Here is a 14,684-nt window from a genome sequence, read left to right as displayed (position 1 = left end):
TTTCTTTATGAATGTTGAGAACTCCTAATATGGAAACATATTGCTGAGGATCCTTGAGTCATTCTGGATTTAGAACATTACTGGCAGCTGACAAGGGCACAAGTCTTAACAGGGAAAATTAGTCACAAGTAAAGACACGTATCTTCACAAAAACACAAACCCAGAATGGGACAACACACTCATGTATGGTAGACGATTACAAGGCTCACAGACTCATGGATGCAGTCTTTCTAACTCGTACACACAAAGTAGGTACCCAAGAGAGATCCAAGGAAACAGGAAATGACAGCAGAGGGAAGAGGCCTTTCCAGAGAGAAGACAGATGCCACTCTATCAAAGAGAAGTCGGGGAGTAGAGAACAGAAGACAACATCCAGCACAGAAGCAGGAAAAGACAGAACTTTATTTAGACAAAAGTGAAGAAGGAAATTAAGCAGAATATTTGTTGTCAAAGGCATTATTAGAATCTAAAAATTTAAGGAAAAACTATTTCATATCAAATTCAGTATTTAAGTGTTATCTGACACAAACTAACTTGTGATAATTTAACAGGATTCATCATCACAGTGGTTTAAAACTAACTCTTACCCTCGCCAACGTTGACTGTGAAGGGACTCTTGCTGATCTGACCGCCAGCAAAGGTGATGAAGAGGGTGTGCTGGCCCTCCTGAGTGGGTTTGTAGGTGCAACGATAGCTACTGTTGCCCTTGTCCTCAATGGTGCAAGTCACCGTGTTCTTCTTGCCGGCAGGGTCCATGATCTCCACCTCCACCTCTCCAACACCAGCACCTGGGAGAAACAGGGGGCCAACAACATAAGTACAACATAAATGCAGGCTTGGGAAAGAGTCCACCACGTCAGTAAATTACCTGCTGTGTAGACGTCAAAGTAGGTGCTCTTGTTGGCGATGTTTCCAGAGGGCTCAAGGCCTGGTCCTTGGGCTGTGGCCTTACTGGAGTCTCCCTGAGCCATGCCGATCTCCACCTCGAAGGGGCTCTTTGAAATGTGCTGTCCTGCAAACAACACTGTCACCTGAAAACAGAAAATACCATCATGAACCCTTTGGTTAACCGTGCAGAAATGTCTGCAGGTATTGAGAACGCATCAGAATAATAAAAAAAACTTCTTGGATGGTATTAAATGTTTTCCTTAAAACAGTCTCAAATCCACTTTTAGAGGAGTTTGTTCCATTTAATTCTGTTTTTTATCTCACATTTCAAAGTTTTATTTTCCTGTGAAGCACCTTGTGACTTTTCAAAGGTGCAAAATAAAAAAAAACTGACTTAAAGACTTTGTTCAGGTTAATTAAACTTCTTAAAAACCCCAAAAGTTAGATCTTTCAATATAATTATTTTCCTGATTAAAAGTAGATCTCTCCTATTTCAATATAATGTCCATCATAAATTTGTTTTAAGCATACAACACATCTTCAAGCTTCTTATCACAGTGGAACTATATTCTTGAAATTGGATTTAACGTGACAAAGCTTCCTCCTTCTTGCTTTAGTGTTTGTTATTAGAAACAAAATATAATATCAAGAATAGGGAAACTTGAGTGTATTGTGGTCAACTCTACAGATTTATAGTCTAAAAAGGATTCCAGCACGGTGGATGTCTGCTGTAGCATCGATATCAGACAGTGGAAAGTGTTAAAGGGAAGAGGATTATGTTTGTTAAAACAGAAGTGAAACAACTTTTAGATTTTTTGTTTTGTTTTGCTTTTGTCATGGACACAGAGCGACACTCTTCTACCACCAAACCGCAACAAAACTTTTTATGCGCAACATTTTCCAAAAATCTTAATTCACGAATAGTAGGTGAGTTTATCGAAGCGCATCAAAGTCTGAGTTATGACTTATGCATCCACCAGGGGCGCAAGAAATCCTGAGATCCTTTACTAAACCCATGAAATGAGGCTTGCTGGAATTTCCACCTGAACAAACAAACCTAAATTAAAGTTCATCTCCACAGCAATAAGGCAAACTGAACTACTTTGGGTTCTATGGATGATACACTCAACAAAAATACATCTCCTTGGAGCCATCAGCAGACCACGGAAATTTGGAAAGAAAGTTTTAACATCAGGCCCATCTCAAAGTGATTGATTAGAACAGAAGGTCGGTGACACAAATGTTATTTAATCCTCAAATGCATTTCTACCAAAGTTAATAGATCAAAGATGAAGCACAATAATACTGTATCCATAGTGATGGTAGTACAGTACTAGGCAACCTTTAAGCAATTTGGAGAGCAAAGTGAGCCAGAGTTGCCTTTTATTAACCATTATCTAGACTCTTTTGGGCAGAAAGGATGAAGTACAAGTACTAATAAAGCAATATATTTGAAAAACTAAATTGAACTAATTTTTAATAAGATCTCCACTACACAACTAGCTACTTCCTCAAGTGTGCAGTTGGGGCTCTTTCTTTATATATACCCATTTACTACTTGTTCCTGCTCGGTTTTGGTTGTGGGTCACTTCAGTTTCTCTATTGTGGGATCACTCGTGTCTCATCTCTTATCTAAAATTTCAAAGTACTGTAATAGGGGAAAACATATTTATATTAAATGAGGACTGAAAACCCTTAAAGGAAAATAAAACTTGATAGACTTGTTATGTTTTAATTTGAAGAATCTGAAAAACAACAATCAAATTCAGTTGTCAGAACTGGAATACTAGTACAAAGGTTAGGCAGACACCCCCCCCCCATGTGAACACTTAAAGTCCTCCTGGAAGCTGACCTGGGTCAGAATTCAGGCCTGTGACCTTTAACCCATGTCATTCGTTGTCCTCTCTGTCCAGATCGGATCCAGGCCTCTTGTACCCCCCAAAAAATCTTACAAACTATGCTTTCACAGATGGGCACCGTTGCTTTCCACCACTGACTTCCATCTCCCCACGTTTCCATACAGAGTCAAATATTCAGAGTTCATCATGTGCTCTGCTTACCTTGTGCATGCCTGTTACTTTGGGGACGTAGACAACAGAGTAGGTGCGGTTCTTATCATTGTTTGCTGTCACTTTGGCCTGGAATAAGATGGAAAACGTTAACAAAAACAGCAAATGTGAAAAGTAAGCATTTTACAAAGATCAAATGCATGAAAAATTGTAAACCTCCTCTCTGTGTCCTGCAGGGTCCTCCACATAAACCAGCACCTCTCCCATCCCTGCACTGATGGTCTCAACAGTGAACAGAGCCTTCTTCATGACAACATTTCCAACAGGTTCAATACCTTCACAGAGTTGGAATAATGAGTTTACACATTTTATGCAGTATAAATATGAAAGGACTGCTAATTTGTGAGTCTTGTTACTCTAATCCTGCATGCGTGTACCTGGCCCATAGGCGCGCGCCTTCTTGGGGTTAAGTTTGGGTCGGAGAGGTGCACCAGGCTTCAGTTTCGCCTTGGGGAACTGGGACAGGTAGGTCATGACTGAGTGTTCGTCCACATTGGGGTCTACAATCTCTTCAGGGGTTATCACCTGCGAAACGGACAAGAAGGAACATGTTTAACCAAGTCATTTTTTTTGTAAACCATGTCTGTTGTTTGAATATAATCTCATCTGTGCAACCTAAAGCAGGACTTGATTAGTTGACATGGAGACTGTTACCAACATAAAGTGAGTCATGTTGTAATTTTGTGAAAAGCACATGCCAACCTATACAACAGACCAGAAAGTACCTGAGCCAGACTGTGACGGTTTCATTCTGATGGTTTGGGTGACACTCATTGTCTGATTTTAAGAACCCACAAAGACTACAGGGAAAGAAACTATATCGGTTTCTTAGCAGAAGCAGAGCTGAAGGCGGAAACAGCAGCAACCACAGAGACAACTGTTGGCACGCTATGCTGTGCCAATTATACCAACGCGACACCCTCAGTCACTCATAACTGCCAGCCAACACAACAAGAGCACAGTAAGGCAGCCTGTTTAAAATCTCCCCAGAAAATGTGGAACTTTTGAACCTGGTCAGCCCAAATAGGAATTAAATGTTTGAGTAAAAAGATCTGACAAGACAATGGCACAACTATTACGCAAACTATTTTCATACTCAAATTATTTGCAGTGTTTTCGGCAAGAATGCAAAAAAAACAAAACACCTGCCCCTTATAAATAATGGAAAGTCTTGCCAAGAGTGAAGTCACATAAAATATTCTATATCATCATTTATACTGATGGTTGGATAAAAATCTGCATTATTTTCTAACCAACAGACTGAAATTATTTAAAAGCTCCAAATAATGAGATGGACTGAGCATAGACTAAGAAATAGGCTGAAATATCATGCATGTTTACGATGGCTGTCTTGGATATCCTGCGTTGCCTGCAGCGTCGGCTGTGACGACAGAAGTTACAGGATTTTGTTGCAAGATTTAATACAGAGGTGACCAGTAGAGCCAGTGTAGGGGCAAATGTGACCGACTACCTCTATTAAGGGGTTTAAATATAAGCAACGATACTGCGGCTGTTGCCTTCTCACTGGGATCCTAACATCAAGTAAAAATAAATCTCTTTTATTGTCTTAAGTTTGTTGTTTACATCCCGCAAATCCAAAATCTGTATAGTTTGAGTTAGCTGGTGCGCCCTCTAGAGATATCTGGTAGCAGACACAGTAAACCGGCAAGTATGTGACCAGTTAAAGTCAAGAACTGAGCTGGCTGCTCATATGGAGGTTAAAAAGAAAGTATATGTCTGGCCCCATGTATTCATTTCACCTGTGGGATGCCCAGCCAGTCATCGGCTTGCTGCATGGCCTCACGAGCGTTATCCACTGGTTTGGTCTGATCCCACTGGTCCCAGTCAGGACACAGACCTGCAGGAAATAAAGGAGGTTAGCTGGATTTAATACAACGTAACAGCACTGTAACTCATTATTTAAGGTCTTCAGATAGAAAATATATGGCAAAAAAAATTATTGCTATGATGTTGAAACATGCCTACTACTAGGCACTTTAAGTTTATTAATTGCATCTATTTTTTTAAGATAGACGGTTTAGCACTGTAAGGCAGATTATGTCAACAGTAATTACAATATGTTGATTTTGCTTTAAATCCAGAAAAATCAATTTGACTCAATCAATTTTGCAAGTTGCGTAAGAGTATGAGGGTCCATCAATAGGAATTCCGCTAAATTAATGGAGATTTAGGTTGACTGAGACTTCACTCTAAACAGAATCCAAAAGTATCTCTGTACCAGAATGCTATCTCGTAATCTTCATTTTCAGTAGTAATCATGTCTGGGGTCAATAATTAAGTGTGTCTGTTGGTATGGACCAAGTCTGACTTTGGAATCATACAGTGGATAAATTTGGAGAGAATTGAAAACCAATGGTTGAACCCTCATCTTCAGCCCAAGGCTGTTGGTGATCCACAGGTATGCCAAACATCCTGAGCATGTAAGGGGAAACCTGCTCATGTCTTCATCTCATCCCACTTCCCCACAAACTCCTCTTCTCCCAATTCAATGGGGAGGATCGGAACTTTCTTTGCAGGCCAGATTAGAATTATGCCCTCATGTTCATCTTCTCCTGATACCAAATCTGCATCTATTAATTACAGTTTGTGTATAGTTACGATGCTAAAAGACATTACGCTAACAGGCAGCTGAGGGAGTGATGATATCCAATTATTTTTTGTCTGGTGATGATTTCCCCACATTGTTCCAGACTGAAATCCACAGTATGAAGTCTTGCACAGTGTTGGAGTCAAGTTTCAGTTAACTTTATATCAAATTTGTGAAACCGATCAGATCCTTGGATGTTACCATTATCATCTGCAGCTCTCAACACACAACATTCACAAAAGCTTATATTAGCAGGCTCTAAGAGACCATGAATCAGCCCATATACTCCACAAATAAGTGTTTCCAGCTCTTACTTCTCAGCTAATGTTGACTTAAGTATCTGGCTGTGTATCCCCCCCCCCACACACACATTTTAGTTCATCTTCACTGAAGCCTGAATCACACAAAACAACCTTTCCTGAACCATTTCCCAGACATGGGACCATAAAAAGTATTAACACATTTCCCCCCTCACCTGGAGCACAGCTGTCCACCAGGGCACCCAGGGCCCGGCCGGTCTGCCAGTCCTTGTTGAAGTTGGTGATAGGAAGCTCGGGTAGTTTGTTCTGGATCCATCCCAGCAGTCTCTGCTTGGGGGTCTTCTGTCTGCCATCATCTGCCTCTTCCTCCTCATCCCACATGGGCATGGAGATGGAGTAATGCAGGATCAAGGTCCAGATCAGACCCAGGATCAGCTTCAGGTTTCCATCCACAATTGCTTTAGAGTCTGTGGACCAGAGGAGGGTGCAGATTAGAAGTCATGTTAGCATATTTAAGAAGCACAAAAACTCAGTGTTTTGGTAATGTGAAAAGAATGCATAAATGGAGGATTTTTATGATGAAACCTTAGTTTAAAATCATTTGGTTTTCCACTTCAAAACAACCATAAACCATGCAGAGGAGAAAAAAATCTTTAGAAACTAGACAAAATACTAAAGTACCTAATTACATTCTTGATTAAAAAGTGAGACTGTGTAATGATTTCAAAATACCCCCAGAAAGGTCTCCGATATCAGCATTCGAATGTATGGTGACATTCTCAGGGTGGGGGCTGCATACATACAAGTTATCATCTAGCCCTTGAAGAGATAGCGATAGTTTACTTTGGAGTAGCTTTTTAGCCTTATGTTCAGATTTCAATCGGACTTCAAAACACACTGGAGCAAAAGCATACTGATAAAGATGTTAAACGGCTTTAGTTTAACGTCCCTGCTGATGCTGGCTGGATGTAACCGTTAGCAAACTGGAAAATTAGGATGGATATTGATTCCAGACCATGGCTAAAATGTAGGTGGTATGCAATTTGGCTAGTAAGAAGTCCCCCAGCTCCTATCCTAGTTCCTTGAAAGGATGTAATTCAAAAAGTTTTAAATTCTCTTATTGAACATAGGACAATATGATGTAGAATGTGCTACTTTGAATCCATTTGCATTTCAGCTTATTTTAACAAATTGCACTTAATATTATCAATTTAAGTCTTTTAATATGCTGCCCAATATATTTTTACAATGTACTAAAATGCTATGAACTTCCAATTTCAGACATTTTGAAAAAGCAAAAACTGTCATGTGAGATGTAGTCTAGGATAGAGAAACTTTCAAACAAACAGTGCCATGAGTGTAAGGGGGACTTTAAGATGAACCAAACTAGTTATGTGTGCATTTCAATGTCTCAGTATAGATTTGAACTCTGCTGCCACACTGATCCACATTGTAACAGAATGACAACAGCACATTGAGTCCAGCGTTTGATTGCTCTAATTGAGGTCTCAACAACACATAGTGCTCTGAGCAGAGGAGAAAGTGATGCAACCTAAAGCTTGTCTGAGCATGGCACACACGCCCACCCCACCCACAAACTCTGCAGCGAGCACGCACGTTGCGTAAGGAGCAGATTGAGGGAAAGATTGCAGAGGTCCAGCCTTAAGGAAAGGGTGGAGCTGTGAGTCTCCTCACTGATAAGAACATAGTTAAAGAGGAAAAAATGAGGTCAAAGTTTTAATGTTTAGTTAAGATGTGCTGCCATTTGCCGATGGCTATCAAAATGTGCACATACTGAGCCTCTGTGGAGACCTCTGTAGGGTGTTTGAGAAGCAAAATTTGCAAAACTGCCATGAAAACATCTCGTAGGCAGTTTTTCTTTTTTTTTTTTTCCCCCAGTGATATGAGATTAAAGAAGGCAAATCATCCGACCTCTAGAGTTTCAGCATCATTGTTTAGTTTTTTGGGGGTTTTTAAAAAATTTTTTTATAGTTATTGTCTAGACTGCAATGATTCTCAGTAGCAGAAGCTTACCGCGAACAACAACACCTCAAATAATTGTTTTAGGTCAAATGTTGTTTCATAAGAGAGCTGGGGCTGCAGTTGGGGGCTGGAGTTACTGAAAAGAAGATTTAAAGCCTGCTGTCGGAGGGTCTGTTTGGCCAAGTGCCACAACAAGAGTTTGAGGATGGGGTCGCGTTGGATGGGGGTCTAAACCAACACAGGGAAGGTTTTGAATTTGATGCATGATGGGGGGGGGTGCAATGTGTAGAAATTCATAAAGAATGCTTTGTATTATCCAATTGCAAGCTACATCTGGATCTATCCAAGTTGGCTACAAGTGTCAAGTTGTGTTCCAAACTAAAGACGTGCTTGCAAGCTGCCAATGCTGTGATATATGACTTGTCAGTTGCTCCCACTGTAAAAATATACTCAAAACAGAGCAGGGTCAGATAAAAGGCTGTTTGGACAACCTATACCCACAAGAACTTAAAGTGACATCGTCATAGAAACAAAGTGGTAAATTAGTCCTCTCAGAAATGGACGAAGCAAGACGTGATACAGAAATGAGAAAAATGTGACCATATTGGGCACAAAACAGCAGAGTTGGAGCAACAGAAAAAAAGCTTGCCTAAGGACAACTATTCAAATTGTCTTTTGCGCTGACAGGAAGATTTGTGATGTGCACAAATGTGCATCACAGGTTGGTACTTGCTGCAGGAATACCTACCATCCACAGCAGGGGTGTGTTACATAGCCTCCATCAGGCACCAAAACGTAAACAGAATCACATTACCACAACTAGAGCAGAGGATATCAAACCAATAGGGATTCTTTTTCATGATCATAAAGAATCACAAATAATGAGAAGCCGATATTCTGGGTCTTAGTAAAACCCTGCGTCTGCCCTTTCAAACTGTTTAAGTTTAAACTTGAAGGACACTCCAGTCTTCGTTCTCAGGGGTGTTGTTAGGGAATACATTTATAAACACTTTCTGATAGATGCGTAGATGTGTGTGTATTCTCCTCCTCTGAAAGCCACTAAACATGTTAGGAATCTGCCAGCATTCCCGGCAGACCACAGTGTACCAGTGATGGAGCCCATATACGGACACAAACCACCACAGACCCCCCTCCCCTTCTTGCTGACTCACAACCCCACCCCCCTTAATCCTCTTGTTGCAATTTTGCATTTCAAGTATACATGGAGAAAGTGCATGTGTGTGGCTGAGCTTCTTTTTGTCCCCAAAATTCCCATGACTCATCTCTTTGGGTTGTTGATGCTGCAGGACACCAGCTCCCACCCCCACCAGGCCCATGACATCATCACAGCCCCTGACCTACAGACCGACCTTAACCTAGCATCTTGACGAGGAAGGGGGCAGAGAAGGCTGATGGCAAAAGGAAAGTCTTACTGAAACATCGGGAACATATTAGTCCAGACATGTAGGTCAGAAAGCAAGCAGCACAGCCAGTTAGATAGTCCTGGGGTCTTTACCTTCCCTGCCCTTAGTAGTTGTTATAGTTATTCATATAGAACATTGTAAAATAGAAATTAAAGTACAGATCTATCTATACATTCATGATGTTAAATGATCTATTTTGCTTAGTTTCCAGTTTATATTACCTTAAATGCACTGTAATTTTAATGGTTTTTGGGTCTGTGCACACTAGTTTTCACAGGGTTACACTATGGTGCAGTAAAAGGAGCAAAACTACAACAAAACAGGTGTATTATTGTTACCAAAGCTAGCCACAATACTTGCCAATGACCAGCCTCTGCTGGTAACTGATAAGCCAGTGGAAGGAAGCGAGAAAGCAGCTGCTCATGTGTGAAACCCAGCAATCCTTGGCATTAGCTACTGTCAGCTGATGTTCTCATCTCAATGGTCTGGATCTGACACAATTAACAAATTATATTATGTGTAATTAGTTGAGATAACAATTGCCTTGCAGCGGATTGCTGGTTTAGGCACACGTGTAGTTTCTAGCTCATTGTCCCGATCAGTAGTTGATTTATGCAACAAAATATTCTGTGCTGGCTTCTCAGCAGTGTCAATTTTACCCCTTTTACTGAACCATTAACCATAATACAAACATAACAGTGGTGTGCCAGTTCTGAGCTTCCGTAACAAGGATTCACGGATAATTAAATCCTCATCAAGCAGACATGGATGAAGCAAGTTCTCACACTTTTTATTGAAAAGATTCATTTGTACCATCAACTCTTCCAACAATTCCTCTTCACTAAAAAAGTTCAAGTTGAACCACATAAACCTCAAAAAAGCCATGACTGGTTCTTTTCTCAAAAAGGTCAACATCAAGATACTGTGCAATTGATAAATAGTGAAAATCTAACATTCGCAAGGTAACTGTTAGCATTGGCAAGGAAAACACAACTGCAAGCTACAAACAGGTACAGTTCCATTGACGTCAAGTTATTGCACTGCCTGTGCTCTAGAACCAGACTGGCAAATCAGACAGACGCACATATTAGCTTATTGATGATCTGTATTCTCTGTGTATGAAAAACAGAAAAATACAAAAGTCAGGGGCAGAAAGGCATTAATCTGTACGTCTTTTGAGTGTAAAACTGTAGCCGTTAGCCATTAAATTTACCGAGATTATTTGAATTAAAGCAAAGGTGAACTGAACAAAAATGGTGCATCCTCAGAGCCAGACAGGAAATGTCTGAAGTGCATGCTTAAAGTTAAAATAGCATGCTAAACAGGCTTCACCTACTTTTAACCACTTTAAAACTAGGCAGATAAACTGTTTTGTGGTCAGTCCATAAAAGATTGGCTGGACTGATTAAATTGGTTTCACAGCATTTGTAGACATACATTTTATGTTAGCAGCTGTTTGTGGCAGCAAGACCAAAGGAACTGAGGCAAGTTGGGTTAAAGCCACTGGTCTCTTTTAGGGGAAAACAAAAAATAATGTCAAATATTGTTTTATTTTCTAAACATATTCACTGGGAGTTCAGTTTACGCCATCAGGATAATCGCTGTATATAGAAAGCTGGCGTGTGTACTCAAGACACTCAAATTCTGCAGCAAACACAAGTGTCAGTGGATAAAAGCCTATGGAAAAATATCCATTGATTTTTAACAACAATAATAAAGTATTGTTTCTATGGAACTTCTCTTATCTCTGTTACAAAGTGCTTTACAAGATTAGAAAATGTAAAATAGGTCAGAAGGATGTTCCCAACAATCTAATGTTAAAATGTGAGATAAACATCCAATATTAGCAAAACTTTCTCAAAGAGGAAACTTTTGAGGGATTTGAAGTTAAGTGATTCAGTGGACAAAATGCTTGACCTCCCTTTGTCCCAAACTGATCTGGGAATAGTTAGCGGAGAACTACCTGCACACGTTTGTGGTCAGGAGGACACATACCAGGTCAATAAGTCTGGAATGCATTTAGGGGCAAAACCATTTCAGACCTTTTTTAAAAAAAAAAAACAAGATAGGCTGCAAAATTTCTGAAAACCTGCTTCAGATCCACTGTTTGTTCTGGGGTACTCCTCAGGGGGGGAAAAAAAAAAAAAAAAAAAAAAAAAAAAAAAAAAAACAGCAAAATTCACCTTAAAGATAATGAAAACAACATTTCTGCAGCAAAGCTGCAAGTTCAGTGTTGTGAGAGGGACTAAGGTTGCACATACTTCATCGACTAGTCTAGCAGCACAATGCATGTATACATGCAAGCATGACTGGATAAGGCATGCATTTCCTCAGTGTGTCCAGACCGGGCACACAAAGGAAATGTCACACATTCCTCGCTGGCCTACACACACACACACACACTTTAACATACTAGCCTATGCAGAATTAACCTTGGCATCATGTTATGCTATTCAAAATAAGGACCAACTAAAGTGCATGACTGTATCCTTGTGCCTTCAAACATCTTAAAGCTGAGGAACTCTCCTCCCTCCCTCCCTCCCTCCTCAAACTACATGCAACAAGCCACACTGAAGCTACTACATTTCCTGCTCTTCCTTTCTACTCCTTCCAGTCCACTCATTCTCCCTCCCTCTGCTCTCATTCTCTTCACTCCCTCCACTTGAAAAAGTTCCCCCTGGTTTTTTAGCCATAAAAGGGCAAAAGCAAACTGGATCTTGGCAGCCCTCCCAATCCCTGAGCTCTGGTTACAGACAGGGAGGGAGGAGGGATAAGAGGACAGGGGAAAGGAGGCAGAGGGGTGGAGGGCCAAGAAAGAAAAAGAAGAAAAAAAGATAGATGAGGGGGGAGTGCTGCAAGGGACATTTTTAAAGCCTACAACAGTACCGGCTCAGGATAGGTTCTGATCTCTGAGATCGGTTCTTTTGAGTGAACAGACAGAAAAATGAGGTTTGAAAGTTTCATAAGTAAAGACAGAAAACAGGAGAAGGCATAGGGAAGAAGGGCAGAAGGAGTGGGCCGAGTCGAATGCAGGGGAGGTGAGAGGAAGACACCGCAAAAAATGATGAATGAGGTTTAATACATAGCATGCGGCTTTAATCAACCATTTACTTCCTGGAATAGTCTCACAACTACCATCAAGCCTAAGACAAGAATCTAGGTTTTCAAGTAATTGATAGCTCTTGGCCTGGAAAAATTATTCAGGTCTGGAAAAGCTGATCGCCTCCAGACACATTTCTGGCAGGCTGTGTGCGTTTGTTGGTAAAACCTTGAAACATAACAGTAAGCAAAGAACGCTGTGCTTCTCGTGACCATTTTCTATCACAAGATTTGCCACCAACTGCAGTTTATGTGACATTTATTTAAAGAAATGAAATGACAAGCTTCTTTATGTCTGCCTGTTCAATCTGAACATGAGGCAAGGGGCGTTGGGGCATCTTTCCAACTATGATGTAATGCAATAGCCGGAAAACCACTGCTGTACTGAATGGGAATGCACAGTCTGCTAATCCCCCATATCCACTTGACCAGTCCTCTTTAGCCAGTGCAGACAGGAACTTGTGGTAATGATAATGAACTTGTAAGAAGAGATTAATTTTAATCCCAAAGTGTGGCTCAAGTCCCCCTTATCTCACTCTTTATCAAACTTTCTTCCTTGGTTTTCTGCCAACAGTTACTCAGTTTATGAAAATTTAAGATTAAAATTTACATATCACACAAAAGCCAATAATTGGCATCGTGATGATGCCTAAATTCCAAAAATATTAGAGTACTTACTTGTTTTCCTTTTCCCAGGCTCTACTGACTTTTAGAGGATCCTTTCCTTGATCTCTCAATTTCCATCACGGGACCCAGGGCTAAATAAAGAATCACAACTATGTTTTGCCCTAAAAATGGCCCTGATCCTGAAGAAATACTTTACAGGTAAAGGTAGTTTTCACAAAAGTTTGTCGCGGTAAACGTTTGTGTAAGCATCTGTGCTCCCAGTGTACCATTTCCTTTCCGTCTCAGTTAATCCTTTTGGCCCAGTGACTTGAGGAATAGTTGTTACCGTTTGTGAACATAACTCAGCCATTAATTTCTGTTAAAGAGAGGTGGTGAGCCACAGCGTAGTGCAAGAATAAGGAACAGTGACTTTAAGAATAAAGCAGCATATCAGAGAAATAAACTTATTTTCCGATAGTTCGGAAACACAAATAAGGACACCTGAACTTCAACATAATCCTGTGGGAAGGTGCCACATTGCTGGTTTGTGCTACTTCAGACTGAAGCACACAACAACTGTGGTATAAAGTAAATGATGATGTTCCCTGACAAAATGTCCCTTTGACACCCCATAAAAACTAGCTCCAATGTGAACTAACAAATTGTACCAATTTTTATACAATAATTACCATGTATTCCAACTTAAATCCATCAGTATGCATGAAACCTGCTGAGATGCCATAACTTTGTGGCATTAAAGTATAAAACTATGTATTTGAGTGGCAGATTTCATTATATGCAGAATTAATGTAAGATAATGTTTACATATCAGACCAAGAGAAGCTATAGTACTGAAACCTTTAATTGTACAGAAATGAGCATTAAGATCATCTTAATAAATACAGGTTTTAAAACTCGTGCTGGTAAACATAAGTTCTTTTTTTCTCTCCAGGATCACTCTATTATGATGCAACATGCGAGCATGAAGAAACAGCTGGTTGTTGCCACACAGGCGTTTGTCTCAACATGTATATCGTTCTTCTAGCTAGCTGCCAGGTACAAAAGTTACACCATTCTTTATTCGGCATCCAGCCAACATGGATAATGGGAAGGGTTCGGTCTAACAGCGGTCATTGTACAGTTTCCACAAACTCTGCACACGTTCAGTCAAGTAGAAGTAAATAAGTATTCCCGAAGGGTTTTAAAAATCAGGGCTGGGCTGCTGACTCACTGAAACAAGGATGCTCTGATGAGAAGACTTCTGTGCAAACTGCATAAAGTTAAATCAACAAAGCAAGTCTTATTCTGCAGAGCAGCCAATGCTTGTTCAAGCTTCATGAGGCACACAAACAGTACGACATGAGGTGAAATGATCTGGCTTTAACAAATATTGGTGTGATAAGGACAGTAAAATATGCACATATGCTGGCCATCTAACAGGAAGATCTCCACAAGTATCGTTTTAAAAAGCAGTTAAATTCACAGGCAACCAAACGAAGTACAGCGTGACAAGTCCTGTTACAGTGTCACTCTGGTCCCTGCTAGATGGCAACCTAGCTGTTCCAACTGCATTCCTGAGTGAACACATGTAAGATCTCTGGATTTATCAGCAGTCATGTGTCTACTGCTGCTGATGCCAAATCATGGGGGCTTTTGTCAAAACGACAGAAAGAGAGATTACCTACTGGGCTGAAACCTGAGTTGCAATCTGTGAGGATTGTGGGAACGGGAGGAGAGCTTCACTGAG

At 40.5% G+C, this 14,684-nt stretch overlaps 1 protein-coding gene across 2 annotated transcripts in view; it reads right to left on the bottom strand.

Moving 5' to 3' along the window:
* flna (filamin A, alpha (actin binding protein 280)) overlaps positions 1-14,684 on the bottom strand; it is a 52,099-nt gene that overhangs the window by 23,833 nt on the left and 13,582 nt on the right. For both annotated transcript variants that reach the window (XM_072366677.1, XM_072366678.1), the window contains exons 3-9: positions 6,041-6,292; positions 4,718-4,815; positions 3,335-3,482; positions 3,114-3,232; positions 2,949-3,026; positions 869-1,031; positions 588-788 (exon numbers count right to left, since the gene is read on the bottom strand). In XM_072366677.1, the coding sequence (XP_072222778.1) occupies positions 588-788; positions 869-1,031; positions 2,949-3,026; positions 3,114-3,232; positions 3,335-3,482; positions 4,718-4,815; positions 6,041-6,292 (1,059 nt within the window). The remainder of the gene's footprint in view (positions 1-587; positions 789-868; positions 1,032-2,948; positions 3,027-3,113; positions 3,233-3,334; positions 3,483-4,717; positions 4,816-6,040; positions 6,293-14,684) is intronic.

Source organism: Leuresthes tenuis, unplaced genomic scaffold, assembly GCF_036924035.1.
Source record: "Leuresthes tenuis unplaced genomic scaffold, fLeuTen1.0.hap1 SCAF_16, whole genome shotgun sequence".
Lineage (NCBI taxonomy): Eukaryota > Metazoa > Chordata > Actinopteri > Atheriniformes > Atherinopsidae > Leuresthes > Leuresthes tenuis.
This window is presented reverse-complemented; position numbering and strand designations above follow the sequence as displayed.